This window comes from Ochotona princeps, chromosome 18 (genome assembly GCF_030435755.1).
Source record: "Ochotona princeps isolate mOchPri1 chromosome 18, mOchPri1.hap1, whole genome shotgun sequence".
NCBI lineage: Eukaryota > Metazoa > Chordata > Mammalia > Lagomorpha > Ochotonidae > Ochotona > Ochotona princeps.
The window spans coordinates 10,966,392-10,991,759 of record NC_080849.1 but is presented as its reverse complement, the minus strand read 5'-3'; the positions used below and the strand labels follow the sequence as shown (position 1 = coordinate 10,991,759).

Genomic DNA, 25,368 nt, shown 5'->3' with positions numbered 1-25,368 from the left:
ACCTTCTTCCATCTCATTCCATCTTGGATCTCAGGGCTCACAAGCATGCAGACCACAGCAGCAGCTAGACTTGGGTGCTGGGGGCCGGGGAGGGATGGCACAGGGAGACATCGTCAGCTGTAGTGCAATGCGCACAGGATGGGGTACGAACGGCAGGGGCCTAGGCAGCCAAGCAGGTGTCCCCAGAGCTCGTGTGTCATTCCTTCTTGAATGTTTCCATAAATGGTACTCGTCCCCCATTCCCCCCGACACAACTCTTCCTTCTGGAGTTGGTATCTCCAAAAAGTCCCTGTGCTGTATCCTAAACCCCATGGGGGAGTGTGCCCTTCTCCTCACTCTTTGCACTCCCACGCCCTGTGCCTGTGCTGCTCTTACACACTGCTTCTAGTCAATGCCTGCCTTTCCCAAGATGCTGTGAGTGCTACCTGAGTGGCATGACTCAGAAAATAGCACTCCCCTGGGGACTGGCACTGGTATGCAGCACGCTAACCCTCTGTCTGCAGTGCCAGCATCCCATATGGGTACAATTTTGAGTCTTGGCTGCTCCACTTCTGATCCAACTCCCTGGTAACGGCCTGGGGAAGCAGTAGAGGATAGACCAAGTGTTTGAGCCCCTGCACACACGTGGGAGACCCAGAGGAAGCTCCTGGCTTCTGACCAGCCCAGCTCTGGCTTCTTGTGCCCATCTGGGGAATGAACCAACAGACTGAAGATCCTGTCTCTTTCCCCTCTAACTCTGCCTTTCAAAAAAAAAACCACAAAAACAAAAAACAACAAAACAACAAGACCAAATTCCCCCAGCACTCCCAAATGCGGCCCGTGGTGGCAGACTGTACATTTTAAGCTGAAGGAAATTGTGAAAGCCTGCAGTTCTCTAACCTCCCCACGCCCCCTGACCTTTGCCCTCCTCCCTCCCCTGAACACCCTCAAACGCCAGATGGAGAAAATGTCCCCCAGGGACTTAGGGAAGGAGCCAGCTGGGTTTGCCGGCTAGTCTCTGTTACGTCACAGCCCTGGCCTCTGATCAGAATTCTGCAATTACTCACTACAACAGATTTCTCCGGGTCTGGGTGCCTTCGTTTTTCTGAAAGCTCCCAGATCATGTAAAATACACATTAAACCAGTGAGTTATGTTTTTCTCCTGTGGATTTGTTTTTTGTTATGGGGGGTCTCAGCCTGGAACCTTGGGAAAGGCAAGGAAGAACTGGTACAGTCTCTCCCTCAGAGTGGCCGTTTCCATCCTGTGCATGCCAGCAGCCCTGGTCCCTGGTGACCAGTGACATACCACGTGGGGACAGAGGGCTGATGGAGAAGGCCGCTTCCTCCTCTCTGTCCTTGGAACCCTTACAGATGATCCTTCATAGCAAAATTCGAGTGCTTCGCCTCTCGTCTATAAAGATCCTCACCTTTCAAACTCACAAACAAAAAAGAAAAAAGCAACTATGCCAAGCATCCATGCAATAGGGGGCTGGTGTTGTGGCACAGTGAGTTAAGCTGCTGCCTGTGATATCACAACCTATGTGGATGCAGGTTTGAGACCCAGTTGTTTCGTTTCCAATCTAACTCCCCATTAATGTGCCTAGGAAAGCAGTGGAAGCTGACTTGGGCCACTGCATCTCCATGTGGGAGAACTGGCTTTGGCTGGACCTGGCCTACCCCAGGTCAATGCAGCTACCTGGAGAATGAGCCTGCAGATACAAGATCCTCAATATCTTCTGCTCCCTCTCTAATTCTTTCAAACAAACAAACAGGTCTGTTTCAAGAGTTCATTAAATAGGGCCCAGTGAGGTAGCCTAGTGGCTAAAGTCCTGGCCTTGAACACGCCGGGATCCCATATGGGTGCTGGTTCTAATCCCGGAAGCCCTGCTTGTGGCCTGAGGAAGCAGTCAAGGATGGCCCAAAGCCTTGGGATCTTGCACCTGTGTGGGGGAGACCCGGAAGAAGTTCCTTGCTCCTGGCTTCAGATTGGCTCAGCTCTGGCTGTTGCGGTCACTTGGGGAGTGAATCATCAGACAGAAGATCTTCCTCTCTGTCTCTCCTCCTCTCTGTATGTCTGACTTTACAATAAAAATAACTAACTTTGTTTTTTTTTTAAGTTAATGAAATGTTTATGTGTGTGCACATACACATACATACTCATAGATTTATGCTACACACATGAGACCTCCAAAGGCTCATGGAAAATATACATTATCTTTTAAATTCCATTTTCCACAAATTTCCTGAGGAACAGTCATGCATCTGAACATCCAGTTGCTCTTGCAAATGACAGCAAACAGGAAGCAAGCACAGCAGCGTGAAGTAATGGGGGCACAGGTTCCAGCAGGTGTGGGGACAGCAAGTGCTGAACTCATTACAGCTGTATCATTTTCTGGGTCAAGTTGAAATGTGCAAGTTTTCTATAAAAAGAGAAGCAAGGGCTTAGTCTTAACTCTAGAATGAGTTCCTTCTCCCCATTTGCCATTTATCCAGCCCAGTGCAGAACCGTGGGCCCGCGGAAGGCGCTTCTCTCCCAAGACTTACTGCTAGAAATAGAGCATTAGGAAGAAAATGAACACATTGGCAGATGAACAGGTATTTGGTTCAAGAAATTTAGCTCTTTGGAGGGGGGTTTGTGTGGAAGGACTGAGGACCAGCGTGGCATGCAAAATGCTCACCTGGTGGCTCCCTGGGTACCGCCACAGCCCCCCTCTCTCAACCACTTCTCCAGAGGGAGCGGCTGTTGGTACACCCTGGCAAACCTGTGCCACCGGAGCATCACCTGAAGAGGTTGTCAGTGTGGGACTCTCCTATAATCCCTTCCCTGCCTGGCAGTCCCCATGGAGTCTCAGCAGTTAGGTAAGACCAAACACATGGCGAATTCCTGGATGGAAGAGCTCACTCGGTCTGGAAAAGTCTAGGCAATTTATACATCTCTCTGCCTCCTTCTGGTTGATGGAAAAGCCCTATGCGAGCCTGTGGCTCTCCTGGAGAAGTGTTATCCTCCTTGCTTCTTCATCTCTGTGATCAGGGCAACTCACGGTTGCAACTGGAAAACATGCTAAATCGACTTGACTTGCAAATACCCAGACTCTGCAATCCAAAGCTTGCTGTTTTGGTATGGAAGGGAGAGTAACAGAAATGCTTCACTTGGAGAGGTCTGGGGGCTACCTGAAACTGCCCAGAGTGCCAGAGCATGCTTACATCAGCATCCACGCATCCCAGAGCACTGCCAAGGCCACCTGCCACACAGAATTGAAACTCTTTGATGCCGTGCAGTTATTGGAAGGCAGGATGCTGAGGGTCAGAAAAGGCACTTCCCAAACACCTTTGGTCCTGCTGACTGACTGACACCCATAACTGCAGGATTCCTTTCCAGACTTGGCCATGGATCCAGGTGCCCAGGAGCACCCAGGGGCTGCATGAAACTCTGCCCAAGTTTCACTTGGGCTGGAAGCTGGTCACATCATTTCTGGACAGCAGAGGAACAAAGCAAGAGCCACAAAAGCCAAGAAAACTTGACTTGCAAAAGCAAAGCAATGAGCACTGGCTTCTTGGAGCAGCCACTTCAGCCACCTACCTACAGAATCCTTGGCCCGGAAGCACCTGGTGGCTTTATTACCCAAGTCCATTAAAATTCTGAGTAACTAATGAGGGCATTTCCAAGCTATTTTTTTTCTTCTCTTGGGTAGGAGGAAAAAAAGAACACATGAGTCTATTTGAAATCATTTTATGAATTTTAATCATAGCAAATGTGTTTTAACAGTAGTCATAAAATCAACATTAGCACATATACAAAGGACAAGACACCAGTTTGGCATACAAAAATACCATATATTAAAATCGGGTTCATTGGAAAAACTCAGGATGGGCTAAGACACCATCGATAACAGAGAGCAAGCAAGAATGCTTTTAAGACATTCAGATTTATAAACAGCAGCTTGATATCCCCTTTACGAAGTCAATATTTGGCAACATTTGGACAATATTTTCTACACGGCCCAGCAGCTCATTTGTCTGTGGTTTTTTTTTTTTTTTTTTTTTTGGCCCTTTAAAAGAAAAGCTCTAAAATAAATAATCCATATAGCTGTAAATGAAACATATCAAGGACTTGAGTGAACAGCCCGGAGCAGCATTAACTGAGCCACTGACTGGAGTATTCATCACCAGGAGGGCCCAGGAACCCACCAGGGGCTTGGCGAGAATGGCAGGAACGCTGGGCAGCAGCTACAGGGCTCATGTTGGGAGCCTGTGACTGCCCCAAACTGAAACACTTCCCTGCCAGACCTGTCTCGAGTGAGGCATATACCAAGTAGTGTAATGAAAATACTAATAAGTGACGACCACCCAAATATAAACCAGAATACTTACTCATGAACTAGTTTCATCAACAGTAAGATACTCAAGTCTGGACAGAACCAGAAAGAACAGGTCTTGCACTCAGTTGGGAGGATGCCAGGGCTCGGGGGGGACTCGGCACAGCACTAGAGCTGGCTCTGGAATTACCCAGTGGCCCGACCACCCCAAACCCTAAGTACACAACGGGTGGTAAGAAACATGGAATCTCCTTGGAATTCCCCTTCAGGGGAGTACATTCCCTACGCCCTTAACTGAAGCGTCTTGAATGGAACGTGGTGCTCCATATTGCAACGGCAGATTGTGCTTGACTAAGTCAGTTCCCATTCGTCTCGTGCAGCGTTCATGAACTGATTTCTTGAGTTCCTGCATGTCTAGTTTTGCAGCTATGATCTCAGGACATTCTCCTGCTTCTCTCATTCTTTTTCTTCTCTTTCTCTCTCTCTGGCCATTCCTGCCTACCTGCTGACATAGACCGAAGGCCTACTGACTTAATAGTTGGGCTGTCTCCCAGCCAACCAAGTCAGAAGTACAGGCTAAGACTTATGACTGCACAAGATAACCCCACTATTTAAAAAGAGATCACATCCACTTGTTTTCCTTTCAAGGCATCTGACATTCTTTCTTTTCACATCCTATAACCCCTAAACAGTGGAATATTCAATAGAACACCTCCAGATTATCCAAAAGAAAATGTCCAGTGAAATCTGACCATCCATTTGGAAAATTCTCCATGAAATAACCCAGTCACACTCCAGAGTGAACACAGAAGACTTTCACATGGATGGCAAGCCCCACAACCCATGGCTTTGAATTTGGAGCAATGTTTTAGAAGAACAGGGATAGCCATAGACCATCCCCACAGAAACAGAAAACACATGTTGTTGCAGATCAAGAGGCCCCTCAAAACTCTGTTCTAAATGCTACTGATTGTTCTCTAAAAAGATCATAATATGTAGAGTATCAAAAATCTTGGATTAGACTTTTAAAAAAAACCAACAACTAAGGAGATGAGTGTTTCCAAGCACCACTATGTCCTATGTGGGATATATATAGTAGGATACCCCAGGCAGAGAATCCTGAAAACAGAGATGACTGGCCAGACTGAGCAAGGAAACATAGGCAGAAAACCACAGGAGTGACACTGTAGGAGCTCAGGAGTGATGCGGCGCTGTGCACCCAAAATGCCTTGGGCAGAGCCAGAGAGTTAGCCATTTAGAAAGCACACATGAAGCACGCCACCTGCTCATGTTTTCGATGGCTTGTCAATACAATGTACCCAGTGGAATCTTGCACTTCATATATTTGCAGGGTCTCACAAATTTAGCTACATAGGTGTTTTGACATAATGTATGCAGCTCCTAGCAACTGTTAGGCAACTGATACCCAAATTCAACACTGTGTAATTCACAAAGTCAAAAACACAAAAAACACAAATTTTGACTCCAATGCCAGCTAAGTAGTGTGTGTGTGTGTGTGTGTGAATCAAGTGTGCAAGAAGTCACTGGTTTCTGCATTTCCACTTCTTTTTTAAAGTGTGTCATGTTGGATAAAATCTAGCAACTGGCCATCATGGTTTCTGGAATCGATGGCTACTCCTAAGCAGTCACTGAATTGTCTTGACTATCTTGCTTTTCTCTGGAGTCAATATTTTGGTAAGGATGGCCTTGTGGGTGATGTTTTACTGAGAAAGATGAAAATACCAAGGTGCAAAGCTTCTCCATCTAGGTCAAGGATGACAGATTGAGTGAAACCTCTGGGGTGGAAATAAAATGCTGACTGGTTGGTAGCATCATTCCTCTAAGAGCAGATAGAAAGTGAAGTCTTTTGCATACATCACTCTTCTTGCCTTGGACTCCTCACTTTGAAAAGATAAACTGAAGAGTACAGTCGCCCCAGCGAACAGCTTTAAGGGGAAAAAATTCTGAAGCAATACCAAATGTATTTGGGTTATATTACATTTGGTAAACCATAAAAAGCTTTCCTTATTCAAAACAAAATTCCAGTAATTTTAATAATCTTCAAGTGTTTAAACTTTATGGGCAATTTTTTTTTGTTTATTGCTTGAAAAAAAAAAGATGCCATTGGGCAAACCTTCACTTTTTTTTTCATTGACAACAACTAAAATAAAACAAAAAAACAAGCAAAACCAAAACAATGTCAAATCTCACTCTAAAAATAGTACCTACATTTTGGTCTGGCATCTGAAAAATGATGCCACATATGCCTACACAAAATACAATGACAAGCTGGCAGACTTCAAGGGCAAACAAAAATACTTTGAACACTACAAAACATGCTTGCTCTGACATTTCACACCTTACCAATGCAGTGATGAAGTTTGGGTAAGATACTAGCAGTGTAGAAGGATTTCATTAGGATTTCTCCCCCCTGTAAAATTTACTTTTTGGCCACTAGATCCTAAACACAATTTCACAGTACAGGTCATGCATAGTTTGCAAGTCAAACACTTCACAGCTACTGTCTAGTTACTAGTTTTGGACAATAGATTCACATGCAGCTAATGATCCCAAAAAGGGGGGCTTTATAAAGCACTGTTTGAGCTTCACCGATCATTCCTTAATGCAGAGTAGCTTGGCAACAACCCCAAAGGTAATCGATGGATCTTCATGTCATACTGACATCACCTACTTTTTAAGCCCAGAAAGCATTCTTTTTTGTGCCAACTGCCCACAAACTCTTCCTTAGCCTCTCTGTTACTCTACCAACACCTTAATACCAGATCCTCATGCCTGGCTACTCAGAACTGGACTATTCAACATGCTACGTGCCAGCCCATACAACTATCTAAATTCCTCAAGATTAAATGCAACTAAAAATCCAGTTCCTTGGTCATACCAACACTATCTTAATCACCCAAGAGTCAGTGTGGCTAGTGGTCACCACAGGCTTTAGAACATGTCCATCATCCCAGAAATCTCCAACAGCACTGACCGAGGCGATAGCAGGGGCTGCAAAACACACAGCTAAGCCTTCAAGGGTCTCCCTCTGCAAGCCATGCGCATTCAACTTAGCTACACTTTTAAAGAAAAGACCTCAAAGCTTTCTGATCATAAAGTATGACTAGAGCGGAGAACTGATTTGCCTTCTCACCATAACTTATGCCCCAGGTCATTGTAAGAAAATTTTCCAAAGTCAATGCTGTAAAGCACCAAACTTAGCTTTACTTAACACAGTAAGCATCCTCTTGCTTAGGTCAAGATCATTAATAAAGATGAAAATTCATGCTTAAAGTTTACTATTTACACAACTCACTGTCCTTTACAGAAGGTAACGGTTGGGAAGGGCATTATTCTACCATTTCAAAATTTCCAATCCCTGTACTTGATAGCTTTCTTTAAAAGTCTGTGTACTCATCCCTTAATCAACTCTCCTTTTGTTCCCCCAGAGAGGTAGATGTCAATAAAAATGAATATATAAACCTTCAAAAAAAAAAACTCAAATCTTCCAAGCAGTAGTTGAGTAAGTAAAAGATACTCATCAACCCTCAAATGCTGCTCGGGCTGTGAGCAGACCCATGACAGCGCAAGCGGCAGCAGAACTGCAAGCTGCCACATGCCTCCTCGGGCCTGCACGAACTCAAAATGCAGCCTCCAGAGGTTCCAACACTCTGCTTCTGACTGGGACTTCACTAATGTGCCACTATGGATTCTGGCTGCTTGTGTCACAGGGTGTAGATGGGTTGTTAGTGCTGTGGGTCTGTGCCAAAAGAGGCCGGAGCAATGGGATGCCAAATAACATTAAAGGATCATTAAGCCTACAGAAATTCTATCTGGCAGGTTGAGACCGCCTTCTCTCTCTCTCTCTCTCTCTCTCTCTCTCTCTCTCTCTCTCTCACACACACACACACACACACACACACACACAATGTACATCCCAGCAAGCAAAGGCAGAACTGCAGCAGAATTCACTTTAACATCAATTCTAACATCAGTAAGACTTGTATACATACACACACAGAGAAATTCTGATTTTTGCTTGTTATTGTTAAGTTGCAGGGTTAAAAATTTACCAAAGAGCCAATAAACTTTGCATTGCTTAACTGCAGAAAGTTCTGTGGACACATCCACTCTAGAGCTGTGCACTAGGAAACACAGGATCAGAACACACATGAACGTCTGCAAATAACCTACGTAACAAGTAGAATGCTAGCACATACTACTCTACAGGTGTGGTCACATCACACTATATATTAGCATATGCAGATTCGCTCAAAAACTGATTTGAATATGGCATGACTCCAAACTGTAAGGGTAAAATCCATCTGAAATGTAACATTCTTAATCCACCATTTCCGAGTTTGCTTTTGTTTCCACCCTCCAAGAGAAACAAATTAGGTCAGACATGCATTACAGCAGCCTGGAAGAGTTTGAGAAATCGACACTAATCCAACAGGGTACTGTGTTATATAATAGAGAATAGTAGTCAGCTAATATAATACCTAAATTATTAATACCAAGTAAATCCTAGATTATTTGTTGTATAATGCCCAATAGCTTACACAATAAATGGCATTTTAACCTAATTTCTAATTTGAGCTCTCAAGTACATTTCCTAAAGGTCTTACTTACAACAAATTGGAAAGATTGAAAAATCAGAGTTCACAATTTAACATTGAATTCTTATGCCAATTAACAGTGTGAGCTTTGTATTCTAGTCAATAATTTGCTTTGTTTGCTTTTAATTCCATCACTTTATTATGCATATTTTGTGCTGTTTGAAGATAAGTTAGCATGGAAATGAAGGGTCTCGATGCTACAGGGCTTTGCTCTTTGTAACCAATCACTATTTTGCTTTTATTTGATTCCCAACTTCCCTCCCCTCTCCCTCCACCCCTTCTCCACAAAACCAGGCCATTTTCAGGGATTTAATGGAACCTTAAAATAGATCTATTTAAAACTGCAGTCCTTGTCACAAACTACTTGATTCCTGAATCTTTTTTTAAAAAGAGAGATTATATGAAAATGATAAAGCCCAGAGTCATGTCTGCATACACACAAACCCCAGGAATGAAATTTACCATTTATGACCAGCAGCCCCTTGTTCAAGTATCTACAGAAGTTCATACAGTTAAGGATTCTTGAACACGGACTTGGGAATGCTGAGTTATTAGTGTACCTTGCTACATCTCAGTAAAAATCTGTCTTAAGAGACAAAAGGTTTTCTTGCTAATATCAATAAAAGGAAACTGGGATTGTGAATGGTTTACAAGTGACGGACACCGCCTTTTCAACAACAAGCACAGAGCACGTTTTCCAGTCCAGGCCTGCACTTCCCATCAGCCCTACGCTCATTCCTGGCCGTGAACACACCCCAAGCTGGGAGGAGAGAGATTCCTGTCACTCTCTGCGCCTTCCACGATCCAGGACTTTAATACACGGAAGAGCAGTGAGTGTTGGAGGTGACGTGTAGGAGACCCTGCACGGGGAGGGTGCAGGTGCCCAGCGATGCCCGAGAGGCGCCACCGTCTCAGAAGCCTGGCGCCCAAGGTCTTCCTCCTGGGATCTCTTCTGAACAGACTCAGATGCCTGAGGTAAGTCAAATTACACACACAGACACACACAAATACACAATATTTACACTTTAAATTCTGGTTCTGTGAGATGGCTTGAGAAAAACTGGCAAACAGGTTTTCTGTGGGATGAGGCATTTCTCATTATTTCTTGGTTTATTGCTCCCCTGTCGGGCTTTCGGTTTAATAAACACGTAGCGAGCTCTAATTACAAGGGAAGAAAAATGAAGGTACAAGACAAAACGCAACACATTGGAGGCACTCGTGTTCTCATGTTTCTCCAAAACATGTTGGTCCATTCAACTTATTTCGACTTGGTGCCATTCGAGATGTATAAAAAGCATTAGCAACTAAAATGAAGACTGGGTTTCATCTGGAAAAACGAAGGGGAAAACAACTGCAAAGAAACCAGCACTGTGTGTCTTCACTGAATTTCTACACGGATTCGCAGGTTCGATTCTACTTGTGTACATGGCATCTTTGTTTAAATCTACCGCCTTTACAGAGGATCACATTGAATACACGTGTACGGTTTAATGTCTAAGTAGAAGACGTCTATTTTGCAACATGAGCTTGAAAATCATAAAGTACAGTCCATTTAATACATGATTACAAGGATGCATGCAATCGGCCTCACAGCTGTTGCTATCCACACGCAGAACGATTCACCTGGAACCCTGCCCAGACCTCAGCTTCTGCCTCTCCGGTGTCCGACTTCGGGTGAATCAAGTGGCAACCCAGAGGCCAGCGCTCGGCACCCAATGGTCAGTGTCGCCCCCCATCTTCTCACGGGATCCCCTCAGTTGCTCAACCCCTGCGTTGGCACCCACCAGAGCCTCCACTGCACCCGCTTCAGCCGCAGGATATCACGGTGAAGCGCTTAGAAATGCAAGACATGTTGTGCAGCACGATGCCCAGAAGGAAGACCAAGACACAGGCCACCAGGATGACAGTGCACACCCCCGACCAGGTGGAGCTTTTCACCACGCCCCGCCGGTCGGGTTCCTCCTCGGCTGCTTCCGGGGTGGCACCGCCCTGCAGAGGCTGCTGCTCGCTGGGGATGGTCACCACGGTGACGCCCTTCTGCTGGCTCCCGGGCAGCAGACGGCAGCCCATGTCTCCTGGCAGCAGCGCCCGCTCCTTGGAGATGGGCAGCGGCAGCATGTAGCACCCATTGCTGGGAAGTTTGATGAAGACTGGGGTGTGCTCGGAAGTGTGCGGAATGGCAATGACGGCCAGGACTTCCGGGTCATCCGGGAGCTGTGACACGGAGAAGCCGGGGGGCAGCTTGGTGACGCCCCGGCACCAGGGGCACCGCACATCCTTCTGGCTTGTCCTCATCTGCTGCAGGCACACAGAGCAGCACGTGTGCTTGCAGTCCAGCAGCTTGGGCCTCCGCCGCGGGCTGTAGTAGTTGAAGCAGATCTGACATTCCAGCAAGGAATCCTGTGACAGTGTCTCCATGGCGGGATCGCGAGTATCAAGGGTAGGAAGGAATCGGGTCCCTCTCAGAGGCCACCACTCTGTGTCGCTCCAATGCCGGGTGAGGGGGCCAGGGAGCTCACAGGCCTCCAGCATTCACAGGTGTGTTCATTCTGAGGGAGACAGAACATGCAGGTAAAGTTAATGATTGTACAGGGACTCGGCCATCATGCAGATGCCTTGTAACAAGGTGCCAAAGTCTGCACCTGTGTCAGACCCCAACTCAGAAATCCAGGGACACCCAGTGGAAGGTGTTAGGAAGGCTGTCTTGGAGGACTTGTCAGGGCACACATTTGCTCTCCTCCAAGATGAAGACCCCCACAGGTGCAGACCAGCTCACTGCACCTCTCAGAGGACCCTGGGGTGTTCCCCGCCAGCACCAACAGAAGTTCTCTTGCTTCTAGTAAGTTTGTGGCATTTCCTGGAAGCACATTTCTTTCCTTACAACCTTTCTACAGTGTCCTGACTTGGCTTGCCCTCCACTGCATACTCATTGCAACTTCTCCGACCTAGGTGCTTTAGGGAACTAACCTGCTTATTCCCCAGGGGTAGGGTCCTGACTCTTCACACTGTACTTACAATAAGATCACAAAGGAAGTAGGAAGAAATCCTTTTAGCATTTCTGCTGAATCAGCTGACCCAGAGTAATTCTTATCAATTGCAGAGGAAAAAAAAAAAAACAAAAAAACAATAAAACACAAAGCCAGCATTAGCAGCGAGCCTTCAGGCTGTAGAGCAATCCCAAAGACACACTCATCACCAACACTTTCCAGTCAGTTCTTTTCATTTCTATGGCGCTGTGACTAAAAGCAAATGCCATTAGTTCACAGATCAGCATCAAGTAAAAAGGTACAGAGACTGCTGGAGAAGACTGGCAGGCATCGCCCTCCCTGTCTGAAAAAAGACGGCGTCAGCCCCTTTGGGCAGGCGGGTGGAGCAAGAGTGACTTAGTTCCACTAAAGTTTGGGAGCCCACTCTCACTCCCCTCCCCAGTGCACCAGTGTGGTTTTAACAAAAGGCTTCTCAATTCTGTTTCCCATTGAAAGCATCCAAATTATGTGTCTCCTGAAGGAGTCAGAAGGATTCTGGGAAAAACTATTCAATCTATTGGAAGAATAATTGCCAGTCCCCGAACTCCACCTACAGCCCAGAGCCAGCAGGAGTGTAGAATCAAAAAGCTCCTGCATGGTTTTTCTTTTCCTGCTAATTTCTTTTGTGAAAGAAAGCAAGCTCCCAAGATATGAGATCTGCTAAAATTAAGAATGCAGGGGGCAGGGTAAGTAAAGTAGTTTAAAGGGGAAAGAAAAAATGACAACCAGAAAGGCAATCTATTCTAAAATATTTAGCAGCATTAAGAGCACCAAAATTATATAGAGTAAAACAGATCAGCATAGCATTCAACAACTATTTACTAACTCAAGAATATTTCAGTATCCATCAGACACAAAGCACAGTGCCTGGAGTTGGAGGATATAATGAGGAGTCAACCACAGCCTGTCCAGAAACCCACCCAAGTGAACAAATGAATCTATTTTCTCTTTCATTCTTTTGCATTCAGATTCTCATTGAACATCTACTCTGTCAAGCATCATGCTATGTAGTTCTGTCCCTTGTCACTAAGACCTTGTTTTTGTCTGTAAGACTCCCAGACTGGAGGTGAGAGTTGGTGTTGTAAAGACAAAATGCCAGGAAGCAGTTGCTGCAATCAGGGCCAGCTTAGTCGAAAATCTGGATCAGGATGTGTAAGCCACGGATTTAGACATGTATCATCAGAGGATGGGCTGTCTTTGGGTTAGGAAATCAGCAAAGGAAAAGCTGTCAGCAATCACAGATGTACTGCTCTGTTCCAGCTTCCACACTGGTTGGCTAGAGAACCGTACCCCTAATTCCAGGCTAACTTATAAATGACAGTAATATCGTTCTAGCTCCTACATTTAAGACCTTTGATACAGATGTCTTTTAGAGAAAGATAATCCTTCAGAGACCGTTGAAAGCTTTCTCTCCAAGACCCAGGCCAAGGAGGGAGAAATGGGCGGAGTCAGACACAAGACATGGAGTGGAGGTCATAGCTGGCTGTGAGGGGCTCCGGACTGGACAGCACACAGTGGGGAACCACCAACAGGAGGGAGAGAATGATTCATTCAAGTTACTGGCACAAATAGGAGAAGAGACAAAAAGTGACAGGTCTCAGAAAAACAGAGCAGGTTCAAAATGTTACAAGGATTGGCCACAAAGGGAAGAAATCCAAATTGAAGTCTCAAGGGAAATTAAAAAAAAAAAAACCACTATCAAAAACAAATGCAATGATTTCTGTTTGGGTGATATATCATAGAAGGCACTAGGGGGATATTCAAGTTATTCATAAGACATTAGAGACCAAAAAAAAAAAAAGAAGAAGAAGAAGAAGAAGAAGAAGAAGAAGCTGAAAATGTGGGCCTACATATTCAGAGAAAAGTCAAGAGGGAACTTGAAAGAGACCAGTGAGACTTCAGTCACAGACAGATAAAGCAGAGAGGAGAGAGACCCTCAGGGGCAGAAGAAAGCGCTCTGTCAGCAAATCCAGACACGCAGGCCAAAGTGTTCTAAACGCAGAAGGCTGTGAAGAAAAGACACCAGGGTCTGCCGACCACAAGCTTGCTAGCATTTTGAGAGCAGAGTGCTAGCAGAGAACAGGGCTAAGATGGGGACTTGGGGGATGCCAGATGCAGTATGAGACTTAATGTGGCGTGAGACAAGGATGTAGGGTGGCAGCCCTAGAGGGCGCAGAATCCAACCATGCCCTCTTCATGGTCAGGATAGAGGAATTTGAGCAGGTGGGGACACATGAGACAAGCTAAATCCCACAAAGCCAGACAGTCTGGTCTGTGCTGTCCAGTAGAGCAACCTATAGCCACAGGTGCAACCAGAAGTTCACGTACAGAGATTGGACATGGGAAAACACACATTCTGCTGCAGCAGAAATGTGTAACAGAGTTAGAAATCCCCAATGTGTTAGGGCCAAATGCTTCTAACATCATGCCCGAGGCAATGACGTTTTTCTTTAAAAACAGAAAGAGGACTGTTGGTGAATCTCCCACTTGTCTGTCCTTATGTTAAAGCCTGACAGGATTAAACTAAAAGCTGGCCATAGGGAGGCTCCCTAGGAGATCTTACATAACAAACTGCAACCTAACTTAGTATGTAAACAAACTGAAAACCTAACTTGGGTATTTGCCTTTATAACATATAGCTGAGCCACATTCACTCACAGCAGTCAATCACTGGAGGTCAACTGCTCAAAGCAAGTTCAAGCAAGGCAACCACCTAGCCATAGCCGGTCCAGCTGTCCTTGTACCTCTCATTTGCTTTTGTCACTTCTTTCTAGCTATAAATACAACCTGCACATGGGGAAGGGCACAGTGTTCTGAACCACTTGCGATCCAGACTGCTGCCTGATTCTAGAAATGCAGATAAAAGGCAACTTAGATCTACAAAATAAAACTTATTACAAGTCTTTTCTTCCAGCAACATGGATCAGACCTTAACATTACAGACTCTACAGACATGTCACTGTGCCTGTGGGGAAGGATTACTTTGAGCTATGGTGTCCAAAATAACAGAACTGGGAAGTACACAAACTTTGACAAATTCCTACAATCTTACAAATTTGAAGAGACCCAGGCAATATAGGTAAATATAGTTGGAGACAAAAATGCTTCATGATACCAATGTTAAAAGAAGGACCACTGGAACAGACTTCTGGGCACAGCCCAAATCACCCATCAATCAGCCTGCCAGGGTTGAGTCCTGGCTCCACTTCTGATTCCAGCTGCCTGCTGCTGCACACTCTGGGAGGCAGCAGGTGAGGGCTGAAGCAGCTGGATCCTTGCCATCGATGCGGGAGACCTGGATTGAGTTCTAGGCGCCGGGCTCTGGCCTGGGCCAGCCACAGCTGCTGTGGGCATGTGGGGAGTGAACATGGAGATGGAAGAGCTCTCTTTTTGTCTTTCTAACAAACAACAAGCAAAAATTATGCTTGTGAAAGTGATCAGCGACTTATCTATTACGATGATTTATTAACATGACTCCCATTAACTTTTCCCTTATCTTCTACACAACCACATAGGAAGCAAACAGAGGCTTTGCCGTGGAATAATCTCAGGTTCTGTCCCTCAGCAGCTGGGACAACAGAGCAGATCACTTCCAAGGGACAGGAGGATCAAATGAGTACGGTGAGATGCTTGGGATAGTCTGTCTTCATTTTCTCCTCCACTCACTGCCGTGTTGAACTGCTCAGGAGGAGGGGTCCAAGTGCGCTTGGCTGTACCCCAAGACCTGCCACATAATCATTTTTCAACAAAACCAACATGAAATTTTATTCATGAATTTATGCCCCAAGTAATGTTCACTTAATTTGTGTTAAGCTGCCTGAAAATTAGATTACACTTCTCAATTCCCAAATCTATTCAAGTAAGTTCTAGGTCTTATCCTATGAGTTGAACACAAAAGCAGAAAGGGAAAACAGTTCCTAATTTCAGTGCTCAGCCACTTCAGCCATTTTGTCAGCAGCCTCTGATTTATATCTTCTGCATGAAGCCAGCCTGTACTGCTTTCCAGTTTATTTTCTGGAGCATAATTAGCAATGATGATGATTAGTTAGGTAAAGAGAAGAAAATTTATGAGGCTGTGGACCGAAGCTAATGATGAATCATTCTTTCCTCTTTTCATCATAAAGTCAAAAACACAAGTCAACTACAGAAGAAAGGCAATGGCAATGAGGTCCAGGAGGCGACACAGAAACACAGCTCCTTGTTGCTGTGTGAAACAAAAGCACGGGCTGGCGAGTTCATTAGGAACCTGCACTTGGCATCAGGAAGAGCAAGATGTGATGCTCAAATAAAATACTCATTAAATTTTAAAAGGAAAGAGTACTTTGGTAGAATGTGTAAGAACAAGTATACGCTGAAATATATTGGAACAATTTTTAAATGCCACTACAATTTATTTTAAAAGAACTTAAAGTGAAGCTCAAAGCAGAAAAACAGGCCACAAAAAGAGGAATAGTAGCTTAGGAGGAAGTCTCAGAAAAAAAAAAATACACACACATGGCATATAAGATAGAACTTATTTTCACACCCAGCTTCATAAAGTAGTTCTTAGCTACATAAGTAATATCAATTGTACAATCTATAGATAAATCAGTGTGTGTGTATGTGTGTGTCTAATTGGAAGAGGCTGTTGTTTTTCTGGGGCCCTGGCTATGTGGCTTTGAAGGTAATATACAATGGAGATATATTTTCACAAAAGAAACTATTTTTAACCAAATCTTATGTAGTTTTCCAAAAAAGTGTGCCCTTTAATTGGTGAGTGTTAAGTGGCAAAGGTCTCCAGTATTGAATTTTAATGATTTCCAATGTTCTTGAAAGTCCAGATACAGCGCCCTGCGATGAGAGAGCCGATTAAATAAATCATTCAGAGAGTTTAACTCTGCACATTCTGTAACAGTGGATTCATTACAAAGCCACTCTGTGAAACTGGCATGACAGCGATTACACCTGACCCTAAATTGTTCCCGTTGACCATCTGTGTGAGAACCTTAAATTCAATGTGTGTTGAGCAAAAACTCCACAGCCAGAGACTAAACCAGCCACAATATTATCTTCCTATTGTAGCAGCCTGACTTTCTGATACAGGCCATTGACTTAATTCTTCCAGAAAATATAAAAATGTGAAATGAGATTCAACAAAATAACTACGATTTCATTTCATCTTGTCTTTCAATGGGTAAAACCACTTGACTATACTGAATCTTAGCAAGCATCCCAATTAGTGGCAAGAATGCGAACAGCCTGGTGACAGATAAACCAACATTTGTTCCTCTGGTAGCAGGGAGCAATATTTCTATAACAAAACTGCTTCACACATGTGCACGCCAGCGGATTCTAGGATTTTGACAAATCCCAACTGAGAAATCCACAGGCCAAAGTTTTAGTATTTTCTGCCATGAACATTCTGGCTTGCTGTATCTGGCAATGCAGAGTTCACAAAGTGAAAACTGCCACTGAAATGCTTTGACTGACCAAAGGAGTAAGGTGGAGGGGGCTGACATTCCTGGGGGCCTCGGCAGAGGGGGCAGGCAGCGTGGGCCAGAGAGGATACAGTCCAATCGGAAGGCCAAGGTCACTGCGGGCATACACCACACAAGTGAAGGACTGGCCCTGCCACAAGGACAGCAAGTCTGACAATTTCTCAGAGCCACATCCGTCTGCATGCACAAGGAGACACCGCCCCTAGGAGTGCCACTGCAGTACACACCAAACAGGCCAGCAGTCACAGTTACCCAGATGGTATTTACACAGCTTTCACTGAGATCTAGTACAAGCTGAATGGATCGGATCCATGCACATGTTGGCAATGCATATTTCAAATCAAAGTGGATTGAAATCAAGACTTTAAAAAAGTACTGCATTGAGGTTTATTATTTTTATTGGAAAGATCTTCCGCCCACTGGTTTACTCCAGAAGCAGCAGCAACAGCCAGAGCTGCGCTGATCCAAAGCCACAAGCCAGGAGCTTCTTCTAGGTCTCCCATGCCAGTACAGACACTCAAGGATTTCGGCTGCCCTTGACTGCTTTCCCAGGCCACAGGCAGGGAGTTGGATGGGAAGTGGAGCAACTGGGACACAAATCAGTGATCATATGGGATCCCGGCGCATGCAAGGCAAGGACTTCAGCCACTAGGCTACCAAGCTGGGCCCGAACAACTGGTTTTTGTTATTGGAATGTCTACAAAGTAATGTTAATAGGCATTGACAGATCAGGATGTAACTCTAATGCTGCCCTGAAATAGATGGATAATCTGAAGCAAACCAGGCTCAAGGAGCATTTCCTCATCTGCTACATTAGTCTGGACTAGGCTGTCCTTTTTAGTGCCTTCTGGTAAAGACAAGGAATGGGCACATTTCATTGTTCCCATCAGCATGACAGTCCTCCTGGCATGCTGTGCTTCTTAATGTTCAATAGAGAATCCCCCCCCAAAATCTGCAGATGATCTGGCCAGAATGTACATTTTCATGGTCAGGAAGTAGGTATGCAAATTATCTCAATGGGAGAGCCAGGCAGGTGTTTAGTCTAGCGGTTTAAAGACTGGTTCCAGGCCCGGTGTGGTAGCCTAGTGGCTAGTCTTTGCCTTGCATGTACCTAGATTCCATATGGTCGCCAGTTCTAATCCCAGCAGCCCCGCTTGCTTCCCATCCAACTCCCGGCATGTGGCCTGAGAAAGTAGTCGAGGATGGCCCAAAGCCTTGGGACCCTGCACCCATATGGGAGACCCAGAGGAGGCTCCAGGCTCCTGGCTTTGGATTGGCTCAGCTCTAGCCACTGCAGCCACTTGGGGAGTGAATCAGCGAACAGAAGATCTTCCTCTCTGTTTTTCCTCCTCTCTCTATATCTGACTTTCCAATAAAAATAAAATAAATCTTAAAAAAAAAAAAAAAAAAAAGACTGGCTCAGAAATCCAGATCCCACATCAGAATGCCTAAGTTGCCATCCTGGCCCCAACAATCACTCCAGCTGCCAGCTTCCTGTCGGGGCAGACTCAGGGAGCAGCAGGAGATGGCTCAAGAACTTGGAACAGCAGGTAAGATGCAGGCATGGGCCCACCATCTACACTGGAGGGCCTGGCTTCCGGTCGTGGATGCACTTCCAATTCCAGCTTCCTGTTAGTGTGTTCTCAGTCTCTCATCTGTCTCTCTCTGCTTCCAAGTGAAGAAAAATAAATGAATGTAAAATTTTAAAAGTGGTTCCCTAAATTGACTTCCTAGGCTCCTGACTTCGGTAAGCACTTAGGGAATTCATCAGTGGGTGAACCATGTCTCTCTCCCCTCTCCCCCCAAATCATTTATGTTAGAGATTTCTTCCTTTACAGCTTCAGTTTAATGAGCACATCTAGCAGAGCTAACATGCTATCAGAAACAGCCACGCCTTTTACTTTTAGCAACAATCAAAAGAAAATTCAATTGTCATCTAGTTGATATGCTCCTCAGATTAGGCAGAATGTTACTAAATCCTTTCCAGAGAGAGGGGGTCCTACCCCTTTCTGAAAAGCAGCGGCACAGCAATGCAGCTCCAACAGGAGGCCAAGGTTAACTCTGACATTCCCCGAGCTCACTGCTTTATCTTCAGTTTCTCTGATACCAAAATGACAGTCAAGAAAAATCTGCTGATGGTCAGAAAAGCAGGGAGGGGCTCTGAAAGACTGTCAAGGGATCCCTCGGGCTTCCTGTAGACAGAGTGATAAAAGGTGCTATCAGACAGACAGACAGACAGAACAAATGAAAAATGATCACTTACCCGGAGTTGCAGTCAGAATCATTAAACAAAGAAGGAGCACTGTGCATTAGAGCTGAAAGGGTGACTGGAGCTTAAGCAGCCTCCAGGATGGCCCCTGGTTCTTTCCACGGCAGAGACAATGAGAGAGCAGCAAAGTCCGAGGTAAGGACACTGAAATTTCCTCCATTTGATTTAGCAGCCAATCCTGTTAGCAGGATCCCAGGCAGCCAGGGATCCAAAGTCTCAAGTGATGCAAGAGTCTAAAGTGGGTTCAAGGCCAGGTCTGAAGACACTGCAAGGCCAGGAAATACAGGAAGTCATTGCTGGAGGGGAAGGCCTGGGAGGTGGAAATGGCCTGGGGAATCAGGGCCTGGGCCTCAGCCCTCCAGGGCTCCTCTTTTGCCCAAGTAAAACCCAGGAGACACCAGAAAGCCTCCAACAGAAATCCTCTGAGTGCCTTTACATTTTTACATAAAAGAAACCACACACTTGCCTACCTTCTCACCTGACCACAAATTCCAGAGCAAACAAGAACCTTGAGTCAACTTGTTTTGAACGTCTTTACCCAGCCTGGGGATTCAAGACCTTCTTCTGAAAGGGCCAGGCAGTGTTCAGCTTCTGAGCTTTCTGGATCCCAAAGACAGACACTTTTATAAACACAGACAGTCCCTGCTCCACTGTGGTTCCACTTGCCATTTTTCAACTTGGCGATGATATGAAAGCAATACAAATTCAGCAGAAACTGCACTTGGAAGTCTGAGCTTTGATACTTTTCCCAGTTACTGATGTGCAGCATCATCTACTTTTTTTTTTAAGAGTTATTTATTTTTATTACACAGTCAGATATACAGAGGGGAGGAGAGATAGAGAGGAAGATCTTTCATCCGATGATTCACTCCCCAAGTGAGCGCAATGGCTGGTGCTGTGCATGGGCGCGTTCAAGGCAAGGACTTTTAGCCGCGAGGCCAAGCCGCTGGGCCCAGCATGATCTACTCTTTAAGATGCTGGGCACCAGGGGGTGCAGCTCCCAATCAACCTTGCGGTCACAGGCAAAACAAACCAATACTCTATAGGCTACCACGCTGCTAAGCTCATGTTCAGTGGGGCAGGTGTAGCGGGGCCCAATGCAATCCCACCACAAGCTGAGCCACCTCTCTCCTGAGCACTGCAACCCAAGTGTGAGCAGTCACAATGTCAGAATGGACAAGGTCATTTTCAGTAGGGACCCACTTAGAACCTTGGTACAAAGATGATAATTCAGTAGATAGAAGCTGTGTGGCAGCTCCCTTTATCAAACCTAAGGCAGACATTTCTGAGCAAAGAGAACAAGCATGAATGCCCACTTTGGGGCAGGTCTGTTGCCAGAGGGAGCTCAAGGATAAACCAACCATAGATCCCTTCTCTGGGGAAGTGGGGAAGGGAGTTTTGGGATCATAGAGAAAAGAGGAAGATCACTCACATACCAGCAGTGTTCCCATGTGCACCGTGAACACCGCACTGTCTAAAGACACCTTCTCTCCCCTCTCTTCCCTCTACTAAGGTAAGTATAAATACAATCTCCAAATTCTACATGACCCATTGCGTTACTCATCACTAAGCACGTGCTGCACAAGTAAATCAACTTTTTCTCTTACAAATCTATTTGCTGAAGCTGAACCTCAGTACAGTGGATTGTGTTTTTTCCCTCCGCAATAGTTTTTGCATTTCCAAAAAAGCAGGTCATTGTTTCTGACAACGGCTCTCCATCGTTTCCCACCAATCCTTCCTGGACCACTGAAGTCAGTATAGTTCTCCAGAAACATTCATCCTCGGATCAGCCTGTTAGTCCAAAAGCAGTTACCTGGGCTTTCTGGCACGCTCCAGAACGCAAAATATTTTCATGATTTCCAAACAGGAAGGATTGCTGAGAAAAGAACATTAACACAAACCATCATCTGCCTGCCCTCGGGATTGAGCTCTGCAGAAAATCAGAACCAACTGGACACATCTGTAGACGGATGGCAGGGAACTGATTAAAGGGACTGGCTCACACGATTAGTGCCGCCAAGTCCTGCAACACGTCTTCTGCAGGCTGGAGGTCTTGGGATTCTGGGAATGTGGTTCTGTTCAGCTCTAAAGTGCCCAAGCACAGGAGTACCTGGTCCAAGTTTCAGAGTCCAAAGGCTGACAAGGCTGGACTTCCAATATCTGAGGCAGAAGAAGAGCATGTTGCAGTTCCTAAGGAAAGAATGCAAATTCACTTTCTACATTGGTTTTCTCTAGGCCCCAGCTGGCTGAATGGTGCCATTCACACCGAGGGGTCCCCGCCCCACTCACTCAGATCCACATCCTAACTTCCTCTGAAAACACCCTTACAGAAACACACAAAATGCGGGCTCGGCAGCTTGGCCTGGTGGCTAAGGTCCTCGCCTTGATCCCATGTGGCCGCTGGTTCTAATCCCGGCAGCTCTACTTCCTCTCTGTCTCTCCTCCTCTCAGTGTGTCTGACTTTGTAATGAAAATAAGATAAATCTTTAAAAAAAAAAAAAAAGAAAGAAAGAAAGAAACACACAAAATGGCACTTTAAGATTTCCAGGCATTCCTTCGTCCAGATAAGTTGACATTTGACGTTAACCATCACACTCACGAACCAACAGCAATTACTCATCCACCAGAACATATGATAGGGTTCCAAGCTCTTCTCCTATTCAGAAAAATGATCTAGCACTTCAACCAAAATGAACTATGACACTAGAACTTACTGTGATAACTCCAGATTCAAAGAAACTCCTCATTGGATAGAATGTCAACATCCTGGTAAACTCCTAATGCTGTGAACTCCTGACACTGTTCCTGTATTCGTGGATATAGCTTAGCATGCTCTAAAGTAGCAAATAAATCTGGCAGGTTCATGTCAGCCCCATACAAATGCTAACACCATGGAGGACTAAAAGGACTGGAGCTGCAGTCATTTAAAAGACCTACAAGGCGGCAAAGTCTTGGCTCAACTAAAAGCCAAACAAAGGCCTGGTATGGTAAGCTCAATGGCTAAATTCTTACCTTGCAAGCACAGAGATCTCAAATGGGCACCAGTTCATGTCTGTGTGGCTCCACTTGCCATCCAGCTCCCTACTTATGGCCTGAGAGAATGGCCCAGCGCCTTGGGACCTTGCACCTGCATGGGAGACCCATGAAAAGCTCCTGGCTCCTGGCTTTGGATCAAGCTCAGCTCTGGCAGTAGTGGCCTTTTGCGGAGTAAACCAGTGAATGGAAGATCTTTTCTGTCTCTTTCCTTTTATCTGTAAATCTGAGCTGCCTTTCCAATAAAAATAAATAAATCTTTAATAAGTAAATACATAAATAAATCTTAAGAAGCCAAACAATAAAAAAACCACCTAATTGGTTTTTTTTAAAGATTTATTTATTTTTATTGGAAAGGCAGATATACAGAGAGGAAGAGAGGACAGAGAGGAAGATCTTCCATCCGATGATTCACTCCCCAAGTGAGCCTCAACGGGCCAATGCGCGCCGATCCGAAGCCAGGAACCTGGAACCTCTTCCGGGTCTCCCATGCGGGTGCAGGGTCCCAATGCATTGGGCCGTCCTCAACTGCTTTCCCAGGCCACAAGCAGGGAGCTGGATGGGAAGTGGAGCTGCCGGGATTAGAACCAGCGCCCATATGGGATCCCGGGGTGTTCAAGGCGAGGACTTTAGCCGCTAGGCCACGCTGCCGGGCCCAAAACCACCTAGTTGTTAATAAGACTCATTTACTTTCCCATTGAAAAACCAGATTCTTCTCAAACTGCCTTTAACTCATCCAGAGAATGGTCTCTAGTAAACACTGGAAAACAGATGACAAACTAAAAACGTGGTGAGTTTTACAGGCATCTCTCTAGGTAACTCTATTCAAAAGCCATTCATAAGATTCTTTTCTTTGAGTAGAGAGTGTTTATTCCTGCAATTTCCCTACCTGCCCTCAATATTGATGATTCATCACCTAAATTAAAAGTCAAACCACTGAAAGTTGCAAAGAATTCCTAAAGGCACTGGTACTAAAGCTAACCACCGTGGGGGAGTCGGCCATCAGCCCGCTCATTGCTTCTGCTCTTTCTTCCTTCCAGCTGCAGTAACTCAATGAGGGCTGATTTTCCATTCAGGCACGGTAAGAAGGAAAGAACAAGGCACAAACCCTGGAACTAGATATTGAACACTGGCACAACCAGACGCCATCCATCATAAATCCATCTTTCCTAACCCAACAATAAATCAAAACATTTCTCCTCTTGCTTTCTTAAATGTTTTTAAATCAACTCTGAGGTAAAATTTATCAACAATATACACATATTGAGTGTACAGTTCAACACGTTTTGACAAATGTACTCAAGCGCTACACCAACCAGGGCATTTATACAACCTCACAATGTCCCTTATCCTTCTCTAGTTCACCCATCTCTCCTGTCTTGGGGCAGCTGCTGATCTGCCTTCCACCTTTCAATGTGTATATTTAAAAATCCAAACCATAGTTATTGGCTTTCTGCAAGGCTGGAGAACATCCAGCCCGTGGGTTGTACAAAACCCACAGAATCATCCCTGCCAAGACATCTGCGAGCGGGACTCCCACATTCAACACCTTTATAATGGCCTAACTTCTGTGTTGATAAGTATGGCCTGTGGATGATGTCATAAATATCCAAATAGCCCTTGGCAAAAAGAAAGGGCTACCCACTCCTGGCAGGGAAGAAGTGGCACTATCTGGAGTGTACATTTTTTGTTTTTGGACATAACATTTTCATTCAATTTCATGTTCCTTTCTCTCAGAAGAAACCTCAGAATAAAAGAGACTATTATTCATGAATTTAAATGTGCACTGAGTACAAGACACTATTCTAGGTTTTAGGGGCTTGAAAGAAAAACCAGGGGCCTCCTCTGCTTAGGCCGATGGAAATCCGAACCAACATACTGCATGTGGAGACAACGATGTACAGCGTGATCCAAGGTTCCCATGCATGCAGCTGGACCTGGCCAAAGGAGAAATCAAGTCTGGGTTTTTAAGGCTGAGGATTCAGCATCTGCCAAGGCACAGACAACAAGCTAAGGCAGGACAGCAGAGCGTTTAGGAGAAGGGACCAGGACACGGTGCGGGACCGATACTGTAGTGATCTTGTAAGATGGTTAAAATGAACCTGTGAGGCATGAACAGACTGCCAAGGAGTGGGAGGGGAGGGCACTCTCCTCCTGGGGACATCACTGTCAGATGAGGTGAGGAGGAGGGGCTGGGCCAAGCTTGGAGGCCCAGTGTGCAAGCAGGGTGGTGGGCTTTGTGCAGTGCTGCCAAGGCCTGGAGAAGTGGGCCTGAGAACAGACAGGCCAAGCATGGCCTTGCTGCATTCCTGGAAAGCAGGCCCCAGGACAGGGCTGGGCCCCAGGGCCCAGGGGCACTTCCTGCTTCACATTTTGAGAGAGAGGAGGGCAGAGACCAGCCTTCATAGGAAGGAAATAACAGGCTCACGGACTCCCTGTGACGCAATCCAGATTCCTCAGGGCTTACCAAGATGTTGGAAGGAAGAAATGCAGCAGTTACAATATTATTAGTATCATTCTAAACATTTTAAGTCTAAACAATTTCTAAACAATTCAGTGCTCTTAAGCACATTAATACATGTAGCCACTACCACCATCCATTCGCAGAATGTTTTTATCAAGTGGGTAACCACTATTTAACTTTATGTC

At 45.4% G+C, this 25,368-nt stretch overlaps 1 protein-coding gene across 1 annotated transcript; it reads right to left on the bottom strand.

Moving 5' to 3' along the window:
- Positions 1–9,837: 9,837 nt before the first annotated feature.
- RNF152 (ring finger protein 152) lies at positions 9,838–11,475 on the bottom strand. Its single transcript, XM_004579456.2, has one exon. It carries the CDS (start codon positions 11,444–11,446, stop codon positions 10,721–10,723), a length of 726 nt encoding a protein of 241 aa, XP_004579513.2. The 5' UTR covers positions 11,447–11,475; the 3' UTR covers positions 9,838–10,720.
- Between the last annotated feature and the right edge of the window lie 13,893 nt (positions 11,476–25,368).